General features: G+C 37.7%; 1 protein-coding gene across 4 annotated transcripts in view; it reads left to right on the top strand.

Moving 5' to 3' along the window:
• The window catches only part of PTPRN2 (protein tyrosine phosphatase receptor type N2), a 645,529-nt gene that overhangs the window by 248,957 nt on the left and 377,601 nt on the right, over positions 1-18,971 (top strand). For 3 of the 4 annotated variants that reach the window (XM_080579571.1, XM_080579573.1, XM_080579574.1), the window contains 3 exons: positions 473-727; positions 2,104-2,171; positions 4,070-4,440. In XM_080579571.1, coding sequence (XP_080435697.1) covers positions 473-727; positions 2,104-2,171; positions 4,070-4,440 — 694 coding nt within the window. The remainder of the gene's footprint in view (positions 1-472; positions 728-2,103; positions 2,172-4,069; positions 4,441-18,971) is intronic. The other variant, XM_080579572.1, reaches the window with a different exon arrangement.

Raw genomic sequence — 18,971 nt, 5'->3', positions numbered from 1 at the left:
TTTTCCCAATGACAAATAATTAATCACAGATGTCCTGCTGCCTTTTCCTTGGAGCAGAAGAGCCTTTTGCTACTTCTTCTTTCCTAGTGCTATGAGAAGCAAAACCTTTTCTTTAACCCTTCTGATAATATTTTCCCCTTTATCAGGTTGGACTTTAGGAAAAAGTTCTTTGCTGTGAGGGCGGTCAGACACTGGAACAGCCTTCCCAGAGAGGTGGTTGATGCCCCAAGTTTGTCAGTGTTCAGGATGCATTTGGATAATGCCCGCAGTACTATGCTTTAACGTCTGGTTAACTTCGGTCAGGCAGTTGAGCCAGATGATCTTTGTAGGTCCCTTACAACTGAACTTTTGAAAAAAGACAATCGTTGTTAAGGAGAAGATACCTTTCAGAAAAGAATGAAAGATACTGATACAAGCACATATGCTTCTTGTATGCAGCTAAATCTTGTGCTTATGTTGTTTTGTGATCCAGAAACACTAATTAAAGATGTATTGAAGGACCTAGAGAAACACCAGGTGAATGTGGAGAATCTCAGCTCAACGGAACTGGATGAGATTGCTGATACTATTGCCAATGCAATTCAGACTGCTGGCATTCAGGAAGAAACAGAAGAGAGTGCTGGAAAAAATGGAGAAGAAAAGATGGAAGCACAAATGAAGAAAGGAGATACTCAAGGAAGAACAGAAATCCATAATATATTAACGGAAAGCAATGTTAACATACCAGGTATTAATTCTAAGAATTAAGTGCAGCTAAAGATAGCTATCCTAATTTTCCTTTCGTTCATATTAGTGCTAGACTTTTTCTTAATTGTTTTTAAAGAAAACAGGAGGGAAAGTTTTTGTATTTTTCCCCAAAGGCTACAAAATGTTAGCTTTGTTGTTTTCTTTTTACAGCGTATACTTTATTTACCTAAAATACATCTGTTTGTGAACCCTTGGCCTTCAAGCTTCACAAACAAGATAAACCTACACACGCAATTATATTGAAAGACAAATTGCTTTATGCTGTGTGTTCTAATTTTCCATTCTTGAAAATGAGATGTTTAAGCAAAATGATAATGAAAAATGATTATATTCCAAGAATGTGTTTCAAAATATGTGGAAAAAAAATAATTGCATTTTACAGCTAATCATTCCTTGATATACTACAATTATTTTGCAGAAGAAAGTCTTAGACAGGTACACATAGAAAACAACTTGTTCCTTTTCAAGCTTAGGAAACGAAAAGAATTATTATGGTTATTTGCTTCTGTCGGAACACATTTTCATGGTGATACAGATCCAGGAGCCACAGTATTTACCATCAATGAGCAGATTCCCCAATGGTCCTTAAGTTACCATTTATCCATTGTCTACTTTAGGAATGTTATGATATCTACGACACCTAAAAACATATGACATTAGTGACAGTGATTTTAAACTAGTCTTTTTTTCCAGTCAAAAGTAGGAGAATTATTACAGTGGTGATATATTTAAAGCCTTACTTGTGAGGTATACTCTGGGTATTTTAATTGCCAGTTCTGTTTGTAGATTAAAATGAGCAGTCTTGAGGGCTTGTCCTGACTCATGCTGGGAGAAATGAATAAGTCTTAGTTCATAAACTAAAGAGCCAGCATTATTTGAATGAGGTTAATGATGTGACTGCATATCATCACTGTAGTTAAACTGTAACATAGTTTTGGTAGAAAATAGGGCATAGAAATAGCTCTTTTTTTTTCACCAAAATGTGTGTGAGGGGTGTATAAGTTTCTTTTTTCTTTAATGTAAATGCCCATTCAGCCAGCTAAAATAATTCTTTTTCTTAGATATTGATAAACTGATATGAAGATCAGACACTTAATTAGCAAAATAACACCATTAGATTGGCTCTTGAAGTACCCCATCTATTGATCTTGCATTAATTGGCTATCGAAGTGGGGTTAGAATAACAATACTGAATTATACAGTGCTCTTTACTTTGCCCTTTCAGCTTTGATGTCTTAATGTTTAAATTGCATGAAAAGGCCACCACTACAAACAAAACAGCCTATAAGCAGTGTTTGTTTCACATATGATGTTTTCCCTTCATAACTACGTATTTGTGCTTTTCACATCTTACAGACAATGGAGTGCATGAAGCCAGTGCCAGAACTGATCAAGAGGTAGAGTACCAGTATTTTAAAACACAGGTATTCCATCTCAGAATATCAGGTCTATATACACTGAAGGTCAAAACCACACTTTTGAATCATAAGAATGGTTTTATGTCTTGTGCAGATATAATTCAGTATCACAGCATAAAGAGATTGTTGTTGATGCATTGAAATATTAGATGAACATTTATCTAAACCTTAACCAAGATGGGTGTTGCAGTTTTAAGACAAAATCAAGTCCTGTTTTGCCTTTCTTTCAGTTGTAAATACCCAGAGTTTATAAGAGATCCCAAAGTTCAGACAAGTTCAGACTTCTCCCATGGTTAGTAAATTTTGAGTATTGAGATGTTCTATTGAGAACACCCTACTTTCCCCTGTCATTTGGCTTCTGGTTCTGGGGAATGTAAGTGTCATTGCTCAGATAATATCTGGTTTTGAGAGGCAGATGAGTAAACATACTTGCTATGAAGGCACATGTATATGGCAGGGTTCAGAATTCCCTCCCCTTGCATGGCATCTATTATTCTTCAGTTTTTCACTTTATAATTAATTCTTCCAAATTGTTGAATATCAGAGATATTTACAAAGGTTACAAGGAAAAATCCTTGGCTCTGTGTGAGTGTTGCTCTGCAACAATTAAAGCGTTGGTGGGTTATCACCATTATTTTCATCAGAAGTCCAAAGCACAGCATCCTACAAACCTCTAAAAAGAAAATTAACTCTGTCCCAGCCAAAACCATGACAATCCCTCATGAGCTTTGAATCATACCCTATAGACTTAAGTCCTATATTCAGCCATTTTTAAGGTATACTTATCTTTCTTCTTCTGGGTTGCACAGAGCAGAAACATCTCAAAGAAACATTTTTAGAACCTGAAGTGAAACCTTTCCTTTACTATATATTCCATCAAAAGCTAAAACTGCAATAGTCAAAATAGGTAAACCCTCGTCTGTTCACAGTAAAATCTCTTCAATAGTTGCCCATCTACCAAGCAAGGAAAACACACAGGTGGACAATTTGGCAGGAGATTTAACCACCCACATGAAATTCCTGCAGAGATGAAGTGCTGCATTCACAATTGATTTATAGAGGATCCTATGTGTAGATTTCTTAGTGACAGTTTGAACAGTGGATGTGGCAGAAAAGAACGTATTGTGACACAGAGCACAAAGTGCCCATAAGCCATCCTCTCATCCCAAATGTTTGGCTGCAACAAATTTTTGTGTAATTAAACTAGCTAATGAGTTGTTCCAGGCATGTGTTTTGACATTTACTCATTTGCTTATTGTTTAAGGTTATTAGACAGATTTTCTCAGGGATTATATTTGTAATTTAGTGGATCACTCACAAATAATTTCTCACAACAGTTTCTGGATATGAATAAGTGAAATATAATTTGCCACATAATTATATGTTTTCCTATATTTATATTTTTTATTATGTTTGTGTTATGACTTCTGAGACCCAAAAGAGGTATGCATGTTTCCAGTTCCAACACTTAGGCAAATATTCATGGATATTTCTAGTATTTCTCCTTTTCATCAACCTATTTGATTACAAACTTCCACTCTTATCGACACTTAAACACACATGAAATGAAAATGAACACTATGAAAAATTTCATCAACATTTTCTTCTATGTGTTCAAGACAAAGAAAGGGCTATCAAGATTCTGTGATATTTGAAGAAGGAAATAACTACTAATAGAATTTCTTCACCTATTGAACAGTGGCATAATTTAATGTTCTTTTATTATTACTGAATAAATATTGTGTTAATGCATAGTCTTGCAGAATATAGAAATTAAGAAAATGACCATAAGACATCTGTAAGGATAGACTCTATCATATTAGTGTGAATTTGAAGGATTATATCCAGGTTTGGTTCGTTATAACGTGTTTAGTTTTACAAATAATAATATTCTTTTAATACAGGAGAACACTTCAAAACTAGCTAACTTATTGAAAGAGAATGCAGTACCTGAAAACATGCCTAAAGATGTAACACCTGAAGAATCTACCAAGTCAGAAACCAAGAAATCTGAAGACACTGACTCTTCCTCAGAAGAAATAAATGTGGGTGTGGAAAATGTAAAAAGCGAGACTTTCTCCAGGGAGCTGACAGCTGAAAAGAGCACTGAATCTGACTCCAAAGACCCGAGTGAGACTCGCTACTGGATTAAGAATGCTTTGATGCAGGATGGAAACTCCTATGAACAGCCTCAGAAAAATGCAGGACAAGGTTTACAGCTTGAAGTGAAGTCTACCGAGGAGAAAGAATACGGCTATATTGTGACAGTGAAAGAGTAAGTATAGCAGCCAATTTGAATGGCATTTTTAGCTGGATAAAAGATAAAGTCATTGCACCTAATGAAATATGAATGCACAAGCAGAAAATGCCACAGGCTTGACTTTTAATACATCTGAAACTGTTTGCAACTGGTTCCGTACTTTGATGAAAATATAAGAAAACAGTTCTACTTTTTTACAGTTGCCTTTCTTCCAGTGAGGAAGATATTTAGTTTGTAGGTCTTTTGCTTAGACCTCACTCTATCTTCTCATGTTCCAGTGACCTTCCAATATGTCAGTACGTGTGCTTATGGTTAGGATGTGGGCTTTAAATATTTGACTTGAAAGTAGCCTAAATATCAAGGCCTGAGTCATTCTTTGAAAAAAAATGACACAATAATAAAGCACAATATTTTCTCTGTGGTTTCATTTTGATCTGAAAATAACACAAATAGGAATCCAAACATCACATATGCAGCTAGTTTAGAAAGAAAGACCTAATGATTTCAGGTCATGTCACTAATGAATTTGACATTTAACACCATACTTTCAAAAGGCATCTTTTTTTCCCCCTAGTGATACACAGTTTATTATAGGAGCATTTGAGAGTTTAGAACACTGTGAGCACTTTTACATCCTCATCCCCCTGTAAGAACAATGTTATATTTATTTGATTAGCCATCCTAAATCATCGTGTGTGAGAAATCATGAATTTCTAGGATGACCTTACAAATATTTTCCCAGCATTATTAAGAAACTGAAAATTTTGTAGCCTGGATAGATTCTTTTGGCTGACTAAAGCTGATTAATGGGATTGAAGGCAACAGGATTGTGGAAGATTCTTGTTTTGGCCACACTGTGTTGCTTTGAAATGCTTGTGGCTGGGTACCAGAGAGGGCAGCAGAGAGTACAGCTTCTTGTTTGCCTTTTCCCAGGGGCTACACTTCAGAAAGATGCGATTACAAAAAAAGGATGCCATTTTGGGGAAAGAGATTTTATGTAATGCATGGAGACAGACAGTACAGAGGAGAGTGAAAGCTGAGGCTCGGCAGCCTGCAAACATCAGACAGAGAGACAGAGATAGACAGAGGCTTCTCAAAAAAGTAGGGAACAAACACCTGCTCTCAGAGATAATGGAAGGAATATATTTCATAAGGACTCTGAGGTATCCCTGCAGAAAATAATTTATTTATCAGAATTTGAAATCCTGAAGGCAAGGGTTCAACTTGCGAGGACATAGAAGGAAGGAGAGTTATGTTAGCAGATGTTTGCATTGCTATCATATCTCATTCTGAGTTTTAGTTTTACCACTTTAGTGTGAAATTTAATTCAATTCCCCCTTTAAATAAACCCAGCTCTAGAAAGAATCTTTTGGGAATTTTAGAGTATGTGCTCTAAGGGAAGTCCCAAATGATTTGGTGTCCTCACACTTCTGTTAACTTTTCTGTGTGTCAATAGCCATTGTTGATCACTTAATCAACTGCTTTGGATTTAATTAACCAGTTTAAGCTGCTTTTGCAATTACCGTTTTCTGTTGTTTTCCTGTAATGTGTTCAGCCTCCTTGACTGGTTCCTGCTGGAACCCCTAACCCCTCTAATTATTCTTAAAAAACTCCTTCTGGAGAAAGCTACATATTAATCATAGAATCATAGGTGATCCTGCTCAGCAGGCGGGTTGGACTAGATGATCTTCAGATGTCCCTTCCAACCTTGGGTATTCTGTGATTCTGTGAATCATAGAACGGCTTGGGTTAGAAGGGACCTTAAAGACCATCTAAATCCAACCCTCCTGTTATAGGCAGGGATGCCACCCACTCGATCAGGTTTACCAAGGCCTCATCCAGCCTGGCCTTGAACACCTCCAGGAATGGGGCAGCCACAGCTTCTCTGGGCAACCTGTTCCAGTGCCTTACTACCCTTACAGTGAAGAATTCCCTCCTAATGTCTGATCTAAATCTATCCTCCTTTATTTTAAGACTGTCCCTCTTATCCTATTATTATCTACCCATACAAAGAGTCCTTCTCCATCTGTTTTATAAGACCCCTTTAATTATTGAAAGGCTGCTATGACGTTTCCGTGATATGACCCCTTTTAGGTCATATCTTGGTCCATCATGTAGGTTGCCAATGGGGCACTCAGGAGTTTCCTTCTGAGTTTTTGAGACCAGGCTACCAGAAGTTGATGGGAGACCCTAGTTTAACTACATCTCTTGTGTCCTGCATATGAATGCTATGTGAAGCAGTAGAATCTCTTTTTTTTACCCCACCTCAGTGCTAATTTTCCCAAAGCCTTTACACTCACCTCAATCTGGAAGTCAACTTTGTGTCCAATAGTATTCTGTTGACAACACCTCCTTTGACCATCCTGACTTACGTGGCTCATAAATAAGCTCTAAAAGCTTAGAGCCTTCACACACAACTCTCTGTAAGAGTGAAGCTCTGACTTCCAGTCTTCACAGCAGGCAGATTCTCCACTCATCTTACCCGGTTTTCCTCCTAGCTAGCTGATTGTCTTCCCCCAACTTGTATCTATTATTATTCAATTAAACTTGCTAAAGAGGTTCTTTTGTTCAAGGTTTCCTGGTCCTAGAGGACTCCAATACACAAATACAATTTAGTGTAGTTTTATTCATCTCCTTTAATAATTTTAATACAAGAAAGACAAAAAGACATTTCTTACACACTAGATTATTAGATTTTTTAGTAACTATCAGGCAAGATGCTTTTAGGTAAACATAGGGATGTGGTTAAAAATTCTCAGGTGCATTTTGTAATGTTAGATAAAGTTACTTCATATGTTTTGAACCCAAAAGTATATTTATCAAAACAATTTTTGTTTGTAATGTTAACCAGCTTGTTTCACAAAGCACATACGACCTGCATCCAGTTAAATTAACTGACAACTGCTCACTACATTCTTAGCACCGTGAGAACTACTAGATCTCATCTTCTCCAAAGTCACTGTAGAGAAAATGAAAATATATTTTCATGCTTTTTTCAGTTCCTAATCAAGAAAGTATAATTGTTAAGATGAACTAACGATTTTTTTTTTTTGTGTGTGTGTGTGTTTTTTTTTTAACTGGGATGAAATTGCATTTCTACAGCAAACATTCTGTTGCAGGGTGCTTAGCAAGTGGCTTATAACTTTTCTGTGATTTGACTTTCCTCAGAGCTTCAGCTACCAACATACACTGTTTTGTTTTGTTTGGGGAGTGAGGTGGGAGGTTAAACTTACTTGTATTAAATAGGTTTAACTGAAATGTAAGAGTAAAATGAAAACCTCATACTTTTTCAAAAAAGATTTTTTTATATTCTGGAATTTTATGAGGATATATTTTTTTGAGGATAATGAAACCTGTTCAAGAGTTTCTACATGCTAAAAATGGACCTGTCCACCATGCAGGAACAGTGAAATATTTTCTGCAGTGGAAGATGGATCTATTACTTACTAATATTTCCCAGAACCATTTCTTTAGAACATAAAGTGGCCGTAGAGGGCAATTGGATCACTGTAGCTGAGAGTTTTAGTAAATAATTATTTTCATGAATGTTGCTGCAATTGTACTTTTTCTGGGGGAGAGAGGGTAGAGAAAGTGATAATGTTTGTTAACTATTATTGCACAGAAGGGAAATGTTAATGTTCATTTAATGAACATTTCTTTAGTAAGTTTCCTGTATCAGTTTGTTTCGTACTGAAAATCTTACTGGCTGTTTGCAGTAAATAAATAACAGTAGTAAATGGCTTTGCAATAAGTGTGTGCTACACATTTATAAACAACTGTACATCTATCCTCAGACAGTGAAGTAAAGGGACTGGACCTATTCCTAGTGAATTCTTTAATCTATGTCAGTCTGGAATAACTCCTGCTTGAGAGGTGATTGTAGTCTGTAAATACTCAGAAAATTGATTTCACAACTGATCTTTGATACTTTGTGTTTAGATCTTTATGCTTTTTTTTAAAGTGTTCTATTTTAAATATGAGGGAAAGCATAAGTTATATTTGTCTAACAGCCTGAGTTTTAGACAAATTCATATGTGAAGTATTTTTCTAGCAGTAATGAGCACATTTAAGATTATAGATTTAAAATTATGATTTGGGTGTGGTTTATTTCTTTTAGTTCAACCTTAACTTGTGCACATGAAATGAAATTCTGAAATATAACATCAGAGGTACTTATTTATTTTCCCGTAATAGTGTCTTTGTATGTTTCTTCTTCCTCCGTAAACCAATAGGTCATTGTTCCAATCCATCAATTTTATTGGCCATGATTTTTTGGAGCGGCGAAGCTTCTTTTTCATGACTGAAACAGTGGTCTTTTGGTGAGAAAGGAAGTAGTCCAGCATATTTGTACACTGGGGATAATAGCTTGAGTTCTTTTCACCTTGTGATCTAAAAATGGAACTGAAAAGATTATACTCGGTGGTATAGTTGACAGATGTCAGGGGTGATCCATTCACTATTAGATTCTCAGGCTTCCATGGCTTTGCAAGTGTGACCCAAGGAGATATTAAGACTGCTTCAGTGAACTCCTAAGATGCCCGCTTTTAATTGTGCCACAAAGCAAAGATAAACATTTCCATGTAATACTTGAAGAAAAGATTTGTGATAGTTTAAAGACTTGTCAAAATGGCAGTGTGATTGTCAGTGGCAAGAACAATAGGTCACTCCTGCTGTGTTTGTCTAGTGACCTTTCAGATGGTTGGAGCAGTGCAATCCATACCAATCCATAATATCCATCAACACTAAGCTTCGGAATGAATTGACAGTTTCAGTGTAGAAAATTGTCCAGCAAATCCTCCACCGTGCTGCTTCAGCACTTTATTATGCTGAGAAACCAATCAAATTGAGTGATTTACTTTGTTTAGTCTTTTCTCCTTCAGAAAATTGGTATTCTACCACTGTAGGATTTGTGTGAAAGAGGTGTGTTTCTTTCTCAGTGTAACTGCTTTGAACTGTTTCTACTAACTCTAACTCTGAAATTTTAAAGTAATCCTATAAAATACTGATATCTGTAGGATATTATTTTCACTTGCATGGTGCTTTGGCCACAATTATAAAATATCTGCATGTTAAAGTGGGAATATATAGTGGGAATAAATCAGAGAAATCTTGGCCCAAAGAACTCTTCCTGTTTTCCCAAATTCTAGTTCTTCATGTATGGAAAACTTTTTTTTTTTAGCTGGAAAAAAATGCCAGCACTTCCATTTTTCTGGCAAGATATGATCTAATCTGAGGGCCAGTATCCCATATTCAAAACATTTTAAACAGCGTTTAGGCTCCTGAGTCCCTCATGAGGCAATCCAAAGCCAGAACATATAGTTCTTACCATCTCAAGAAAAACTAAACAGTAACTTCTGCTTGCTCAACAGTTTAAATAGTCAAGCTTGTGTGCAATTTGTTAAATATGAGATGGAATAGCTAGACTTAAATTCACTAAGGGAAATTCTAATTTGAGAGTAGAAAGCTCATCTGTTTTCACTGCTTAACAATCATAATCTTTTGGGCTTCAAAGCCAAGTCATACTTTTCTGAAGCCAAGATTGGACACCCAGTTCCTCCAGTGCAGAGGAAACTGTCCTATTTTGTGTTTTATCATAATATCATAGAATCATAGAATCATAGAATGGCTTGGGTTGGAAGGGACCTTAAAGACATCTAACTCCAACCCCCTTGCCATAGGCAGGGATGACACCCATTAAATTATAAATATAAATGCTTTAAGGCATGTACTGGAAGGCATGTTCTATGAGGATAGGCCGAAGACACTTGGTTTGTCTAGTTTGGAGAAAAGAAGGCTAAGAGGCAACCTCATTGCTCTCTACAACTTCCTGAGGAGGGGAAGTGGAGAGGAAGGTGCCGATTTCTTCTCCCTCATAACCAATGCTAAGATGCAAGGGCAAGTCACAAAGCTGTGCCAGGGGATTTTCGGAGTGGATGTTAGGAAAAAAAAATTACCGTGAGGGTGGTCCAACACTGGAACAGGCTTCCTAGAGAGGTGGTTGATGCCCCAAACCTGTCAGTGCTCAAGAAGCATTTGGATAATGCCCTCAGTAACAAGCTTTAACTTTTGGTTAGCCCTGAAGAGGTCAAGAAGTTAGGCTAGAGAATCTTTGAAGGACTCTTCTAACTGAACTATTCTAAATTCTAAGATTTTTCATCTAAATTCTAACGTTTTTGATGTAAGTTCAGGATTACAGACTGCTCATGTTGGCTTGTGAGCCAACTTCTAGCACAGTTGTATTAGTCAATTCCTAGCTATTCCATGTTTTGTCATATGTTAACTCTCAATTCTGGGCTGTCTATGTAAAATTATATAGGTTGTAAATCTGTTCACAACATTGTAACTTGATTGGATAATACAATCATTTCTGTGCTTTTAATTTGAGGTAGCTGGAATTCTGTTCAGTTACTCTGAAAAAGCTGAAAATTGATCTACTGTTCATAGTATGAAACTGCTATGAAAGATGATTAGTCTGACCCATTTAATGTGCAAAGGGTTAGGTTAATTCTAAATGCTTTATACTATTTCTGCACCTTTACAAAGGTGCTAAATGATACTGCTTTGCATATAATGATTACTTTCCACAGGATGATGGTCAGGTTAGGACCCTGAAGCTGCATTGTACAGAACTCTTGGTTTATTCACCAAGTTTTCTGTTTTCCTAGGCAGGTCATTAAAGAATTGTATTTTATGGTCTTCATCATTTGTTATCTCAAACAGAGATATGTAGGGCATTTTAATTGCATTTAAAAATGAAATATGAAATAAAAATGAATCACAATATATACGGCAATGAAACAGGAATGATAGGTTTTATTCTTTGTTACTGGAAGGTCTTGATGTTTCTTAGAAGCTGAGTTTTTGTATTCCATGAGGCTTTTCAGGTCTCTTTAGAAAATAATAACAGAATGTTCTTGTCCTTTAATACAGATATACAAACAGAAACACTGATTTGACCTTCTCTGCATATCTCAATGTCTTCTTTGAAATTATTATTCCATATGCAAGTATACTTTATCAAGGGAAAAAGATTTGTGCACATTCTTCACTTAACTTCTACAACTAGTTTTAAAAACTACACGAAACTCTAAACATACATAACACAGAAAAGCTCTTGGTACTAAAGTCTGTTAAAATCAGCAACGGATAGCACTGCTCACAGGAAAGAAAAAAAGGAAAAATTTTTATCGCCTACTTTATCATTTTCACTAATAGACTCTGCCCTTGTGTAAACAAGTTCCATAAGTGTCCATCATTGAATTTAAAGCCAAAAGTTTTGCTTCTGATAATGAAGTTTGACCCTCTACAAGTGGCATGATGATGTAAATGATACAAGTGGAAAATATTTGCCTATGGATTTATTGACAAGAAACAATTCTGTCATTTTCTCAGCATCATAACCAATAGATAAATGTTAATCTAGAATCTTCCTTGGTTAACTGTTCACACGTAATTATTCACAATCCCTAGTGGTTTTTAGACATATTTTTTTTTTCAGTTTTTTCTCTGTAATCCTCCAGTATTATTGTGATATTTAGTGGCAGAAATCACATCCCCCACATTGCCGCTTTAATGTAGTGTTTCACCTTAATTCTGATGATATATATTCCCACAGGAAAATTATATTTTATGCATTTGTGCACAAGAAAATAACAGAAAAACAGTAGTTATGTGTAACTGTGCCGTAGAGAGCAAAAAATAGAATCATAAAATCATAGAATGGTTTGGGTTGGAAGGGACCTTAAGGATAATCTGATTTCACCCCACTCCCCCAGCTCCCCCTGCCATGGGCAAGGACCCCTCCCAGCAGCCCAGGCTGCCCCCAGCCCCATCCAGCCTGGCCTTGGGCACTGCCAGGGATGGGGCAGCCACAGCTCCTCTGGGCAGCCTGGGACAGGGCCTCACCGCCCTCTGAGTGAAGAATTTCCTCCTAACATCCAATCTAAATCTCTCCTTTTTTAGTTTAAAGCCACTCCCCCTTATCCTATCACCACAACCCCTGACAAAGAGTCCCTCCCCACCTTTCCTGTAGGCCCCTTTAGGCTCTGGCAGGCTGCTGCAAGGTCTCCTTTGAGCCTTCTCCTCTCCAGGCTGAACAACCCCAACCTGCTCAGCCTGTCTTCGTAGGAGGGGTGCTCCAGCCCTCTGATCATCCTCGTGGCCTCCTCTGGGCTCATTCTACTACATTCATGTCCTTCTTGTGCTGGGGGCCCCAGAGCTGAATGCAGCACTCCAGGTGGGGTCTTAAGAGAGCAGAGCAGAGAGGGAGCATCCCCTCCCTTGATCTGCTGGCCACACTTCCTTTTATAAAATCCAGGACAAAACGGGCTTGCTAGGCTGCAAGACCATATAGCCGCCTCATATACTTTTTATTTTTGTGCAGAGATAATATGATAGTCTGTTCTGTTTCCCTTAGCTTTTTTGCCTCCAAAATGTGAATCCTGGAATATGGTTCTCACCTGCTGAAGTAGATTGCTTTACAAGAGAAGAGTCCTTCCAGGGATCCATCTATCAGCTCTTCACCTCGGCAGATATTTTGCTCCACTTTCTATTGGGTCCATCTATCTCTCTTAGCTCTTCACCTCGGCAGATATTTTGCTCCACTTTCTATTGGGTCAAACTTTGTATTTTCACCTCTAGAGAAAGATCCAGAGCCAGATTTTGACTTGACGTAACTGGTGATGAACTGATCCATGACTCTGAGTAGTGGCACCAAGTCAGTCTGGTCCCTTAGGTTGATGAAATGCGATGGGTAAATTTCGGAGTGCAGCTGGAGTCCCAAGGAGTGCCACAATGACTAGCTCATATTTGTATCTCTCTGCTTAGCTGAAAAGAGATAGCTGGAAGATGTTCCTAGTTCCACCCTTCTCTCTTTCCATGCCTTCTGTGCTGCATTAGCAACCCTTCTTTGTGTCTCATGCGCCTGCAGCCAGTGCAAGGATGCCACAAGCTCTCTGTGAGCAGGTTCAGGTCACTATCCTGTCTCCACACTACCAACCCTTAGGTGGTGAGGCTGCATGTTACATATCTCTGAGATAGGAATGGGGTGGTAAGCTGTGTTTTGTTTTTATCAACAGTGGTAGTCATTAAACCCCCGAGATGCTGCAGTGTCTCACAATACCATATGGTCAATACTTCTAGTGCATTACAGTGTTTTTCTGGTAATTACCATGTAGTTCATTATAAAAGAATGATGAATTTTAAGCTTTTAGAATGAGTGAGAAGGAGAAAGACAAAGACTGGGATTCCTGGGAATGCATCAAACTGAATTATAATGCAGTCTATTATCTACCAGTACTTTTTCATCAGTGCTGTTCTGCCCAGATCTGGGAGGTTCAGCTATAAAAATGCAATAATTTAATTTTCATGCCTGATAAATTTTTGGAATTTCCTGACTCAGATAATGTGTATACAATGTAAACATCTGACCACTAAAAATTAGAATGAAGTCATTTATATCTCACTGTAAATCATTTTTATGACGTGCAAACAAACAAAAAAACTTTTGAAGTAGGAGTTCAATGAAGACTAATTCAGAGCACCAAGAATAAATCAGAACAGAGAAAATAATTTAATTTACCTATTAAGTAGATATTTCCACTTGCACTTTTTTGAATAAGGTATGGCACAATCTAAGGACTGTGTGTATCTGCTGAAGAAATAACTTCGGAGTCAATTTCTTAATAGAATGGTGATTGATTTTAGAAAAAGTCCATTTAAAAAATTTTAAATATTTGGATCTGTTACAGAAATGTTTGTGTTTCTTTAATTTCATTATTTTAACATTATGCTGCTGGACATTCTTGGTCTTCTGTAATTTAAACCATCTGCATTGTGTTGGTCTGAGCTTTAAGTTGCCTTGAAGGAAGGGGTTTAAATTTCACTCATTTTTGTGATATTAAGAAAGGGAAGGTATGAAAAGTCAGAGGTGCATTAAAATGTGTATCACCAGTTGCCCTCAGTCTCATTTATTAATTACTTGTATGATGGAATAGTTTGATTTGAAAGAACAATTTTGTATTTTCAGGGCTTTTTTATATCTGAGATTTAGGGCTTGTGACAAGTCAACTTCACCACTATTTCATGCATCCAGCTTAAAAAAAATCCATTAAGAAGTGCTTTGTTGGGGTCCAGACTCTGAAAGAAAGATATCATTATTATAGCAGAGATTATTGCCATTATTTCCATGTTTCTGCCAGTAACAAAGTGTCTGTATGAATTTGTCACTATTAACATAGCTGGGGGTAGTGCTTACTTGAAGCAATACAAGTACAAGCTGGCACAGGGTCACGCTTCAATTATAACTCTAGAGAGTTGATCCTTCTCGACTTCTCAATCACTCTTGTGTTTCCACGATGCCGTTATCTCTCTGACCTTCATAGCCTTACCACTGCCATCGATTTTTACCAGGTGTCATGTGTGTTACAAATTGGTCTGGACTTGAATCTGTCTATATTAGGGGTTTAAATTCACACTTATTGGTGGTGGGAAAAGAGGGGAAAATATGAAAAGTTGGAAATTGCTGATGTGCCAAAACAAAAGTAAGTTTAAAAGTGTTTAAAGGCTAATAAAGCCTCTGGGAAAACAAACAGAAAAAACAAACAAACTGCAGACTAATGCAATAAAACTGCAGTGTCCTTAAAATGATTATGATAACAGTGTCGTGATGTGAAGCAGCTCTCAAACAATCTGGTGACTAGCTCTGTGCTCAGAAGTTATTTGGTTACTTTCATGAATCTTGGATAAATGTGAACAATTTACAAAATTCATTATGATATAACTAAATTTAAGGCACAGACTGAGTTCAAACCAGATAAAATCCATTTAGTGCTGAAATACATTCCTTCTCTAAGTATTTACTGGGGATGAGTGCTTCAAGATGTGTGAAACTACACTGAAACATGGACAAAAGACACAAACTCAGACAGACGAGGCAGGCTGTTGTAACACCGTGGGCTTGATGAAGCACCAGTGCCCAGGACTTTCATTATAGATTGTCATGTGAGTTACTCTCAGGGGCATTGCCAGACAAGAGAAATAAATACAATTTTGGTGTCTAAATATCTTTTAAGCTTGGTGGGCTCAGGAAGAGTTTAATCGTAACACTATAAATTACTTTGATGTTAAAATGGTCCCAATAGTCCTTGCTGTACCACTTACTTCCTCTGTGACCTGAAATGAACCCCTCTAATATCTCAGTTTCTTCTCCTTTGTATGGGATCTGTCTTGGGGTGAGTGAGACTCCCTTTGTGTCTAGAAAATGAGAACTAAGAGTTGAAGAAGGCAGTTTATACTGGTTGTAGTTTATACTGGTTGTTGCAAACCCAATGAGAATGGGAGAGAGTCATCACCCCTGTGCTGCCATGTCTTCCTCTGACATGCCATGTCACCTAAGGGTGCATGAGCACTCTCTTCTTCCATGGAGCATGTGTAGCTGACACCATGCACCATTTACTCCCTCCTCTGGCAAACACGACGGCTTTCCTCTGGATCACAAAGCATGTGTGGGTGGCTAGCAGCTAAATCAGCCGGTTTTTAAGTGTTCTCTGGAGTCAGAGAGTAGTTGTGGCATGAGGAAAAGAGTCATAAAGCCAGTTTCCTGGAGACAGGAGTGAATGGGAAGATGGGACTGAAGGTCTATTGAGGAACCTTGTTGAAACTGTGCCTGTTTATTGTGATGGTATAGCTCTTCCATAGTTCGGTTACTACTGAAATTTGCACGCAAAGAGAGGTTCACATCTTTCTATTTCATACTTCAGTAAGTGAATTTCCAATTATGTTGCATGTTAAAATATTTACTAGTCTTAGCGGAACAAAAGTGAAGAAAAAAGAGAAAAAATGAAAAATGAATAGAAAACGACATGTCCTTAAAATAAAAGGTCTTCTAAGGTTTTCAGCTTCTCTGAGCTGGAGAAGTGCTGTGATCAGACTCTGAAACCACATCAGTGATAAGCCACTTTCACATCGTATGTCTTGGCTATTTATATCTGAAGACCTCTGTGCCTCAGCCTCCAGAAGACCATGCCAGGGACCCTCTCTTTTCCTCTGTGGCAGCACCAGGCCTGGGAGCCCCGTGGGAGCAAAGTGCCTTTTGATGGGATGCATCAGATTCTCCTGGCAGAAAAGCTGCTGCTGCAGCAAAACCACAAGTTGTACCTGCCCTCCAAATCAACAGGAGATAAATGGGATGCTCTTCATACCGAGTTTAAGGAGTGTGACTCACAGAGCAAGGGCCAGGGTGTCACTGCAGATTAAGGACTGGTTATGAGATAGGAGAGAAAGATTCGTCATGAACTGCTGCTTCTCAGCATGTAAGAGGGATTAGTGGTACCCCATGGGCAAATTGTCTCTGTTAGGAAGAACTATGGAGGATTTAGAAAAATTCCAGATGGATTTAAATACATTGAGGGATTAAGGAGCACAATGGTAGATGAAATTCAGCTCGAATAAGTGTGACAGAATAATAGACATTAACAAAAATAGTCCTTTTGGGGAAAAAAAAAAAAAAAAGATATTCTTAAAACTCCTCGTAGTCTGTGCTCTGAGGCAGTGGAAAATTTTGAAGAGAAGATTTTCTGTGTTTAGATACATGAATCCATTGGCATTGTGGTACATGTTTCCAGACTTGAAAATTTAAGAGGAGGCATGCAAATCCTGAATTAAGTAGCCCATTTCTAAAACACAAACTTGTCCAATGTATCACTTTGGTCAAGAATTCAGCAAGAGATTTTAAAAAAGAGAAAGATTTTAGTAAGTAATGAGCACATACATAATCACAGTTATTTGTAGAATCCAGCAATAATCATACTTATTTTTAGAAGGAATACTTTTGGTGCAGGGTATAAGGCAAGAGGGACCAATTCCTGATCTCTCTCCAATCGTTTTCTAGGCTGCAGTGTAGTGGGTGTGCATGGCGACAGGCTGCATGGCTGGGATCATCATCCCAGTCTGGAAACACGGGGTTTGTGCATTTCACAAGGTGCAAGTAGGGAAACATTGTCACTGTTCTTGTGCCTCTGGAGTCAGATACTGGATCAGCTGGAATATGTTTTTTTCTTGTGTAGCATTCTCATTTATTAGGTCAGGTGTCCCTTCTATTTCTGGGACAGGGTGTTTTGCTACTTTTTGAGTGAGTTCTGGAAAACTGCCAGACCACTGGCAATTTCATAGCAGGCCTCACACCTATAAGCTTTTCCTCGGGGAATTGAGGCCAATGTTGAATACTGTTACTGGACAACTACCTTAACGTCTTAATTCCTTGACTTTTAGCAGCGTGAATGAAACAGTACTCAAGAGGAAAACAAATAAACAAACAAACAAAAAACCTAATGGCTTCTGTTTGTCACAGCATTATTTTTCCCAGGGTAGCTTGCTCCCTAGATAGTCCTTGCAAAGCTGTATCTAAAAGAGCACTACTCTCACCCTTCTTCTTTAGAACTTTTCTAGCATTATATTGGATTTCATTTTATTTCTTGGTTCTTATTTTTCTGTTTTTAGTACTGGATTAAGAAAATCAGGCAGTAGCATGTCCAAGGTGTTTTAAAATAATCTCCCATCTTGTGCTCCTTGCTACTGCTGAGAAGTGCCTCGAGGTCTGGGGTTAGTATGTACTGCTGGGGATGTGCTCCCTGCAGCAATTGATCCTGCCCCATCAATGTGGGTGGTTAAAAGGGCTGAAGCTACTGTCACTTATTCAAATAGCCCCCCTCTGCTGGAATTAAACTACTGCATTCATTAGAGAAAATAATAGTAAAACAAAGAGACAGTTCCTCGTGTATCTATAAGTTATTTTGAAGAAGCTCTGAAAGACATCCATACACTCAGAGTCTCATCCCTATGACCAGAATGTACCCAACATACCTGCTGTTTCCCAGGGACTGAGGGAGGATGGCAGCTTGTGCTGGAGCTGGACAGGTTGCTCCTGCCAATTACCCATCACCATCAGCAGGGTGCTTGCTTGCAGCCTAATCAATGCTCTTGCTGCTGCCAAGTGGTTTTAGCAGCCGGAGCAAACTGGTCCTCAGCTTTATTCATTCTAAAGGTGGCCTCTTGAATATTGGACTCTCTAAAGCATTCCATATGATATTCCAGACTCATTTCTTAACTTTCCTTTTTTTTTTTTTTTTTTTAAATTTACCTTGTACTAAGGAGACTCTGCTGCATATTAAGAAATTGATACCATTATAGAGCATTGCTCTGTCAATGAAGGGAAGCCTATTTGATATCAATGCATAAACAGCATTGAAAAATGACCAGGCAGAACTTTGTTAAGTAATTATTTTAAAATAAAGAATGTGTGTATCTTAAAATTCAGTTAAAAAAATCAAAAAAAAATAATTATCTAAGATCAGAACAAAAACAAACAAAACAAAAAACAAACAAACAAAAAAAAACCTTCTACAAAGATGTTCCAGTGTGTTCCTGCTAAGTTGACAACTGCTTAAAAAAATCTTAGATACAAATGCTCTAATACAGAGGTATGCAGGACCAACAAAATTATGTTTGTCAGCTCAAGCCTTCTCTTTTTCTAGAGAAAAGTACCACCA

Source organism: Anser brachyrhynchus, assembly GCF_964034855.1.
Source record: "Anser brachyrhynchus genome assembly, chromosome: 2".
Lineage (NCBI taxonomy): Eukaryota > Metazoa > Chordata > Aves > Anseriformes > Anatidae > Anser > Anser brachyrhynchus.
The sequence above is the reverse complement of the archived record's forward strand: the minus strand, read 5'-3'. Positions and strand labels throughout refer to the sequence as shown.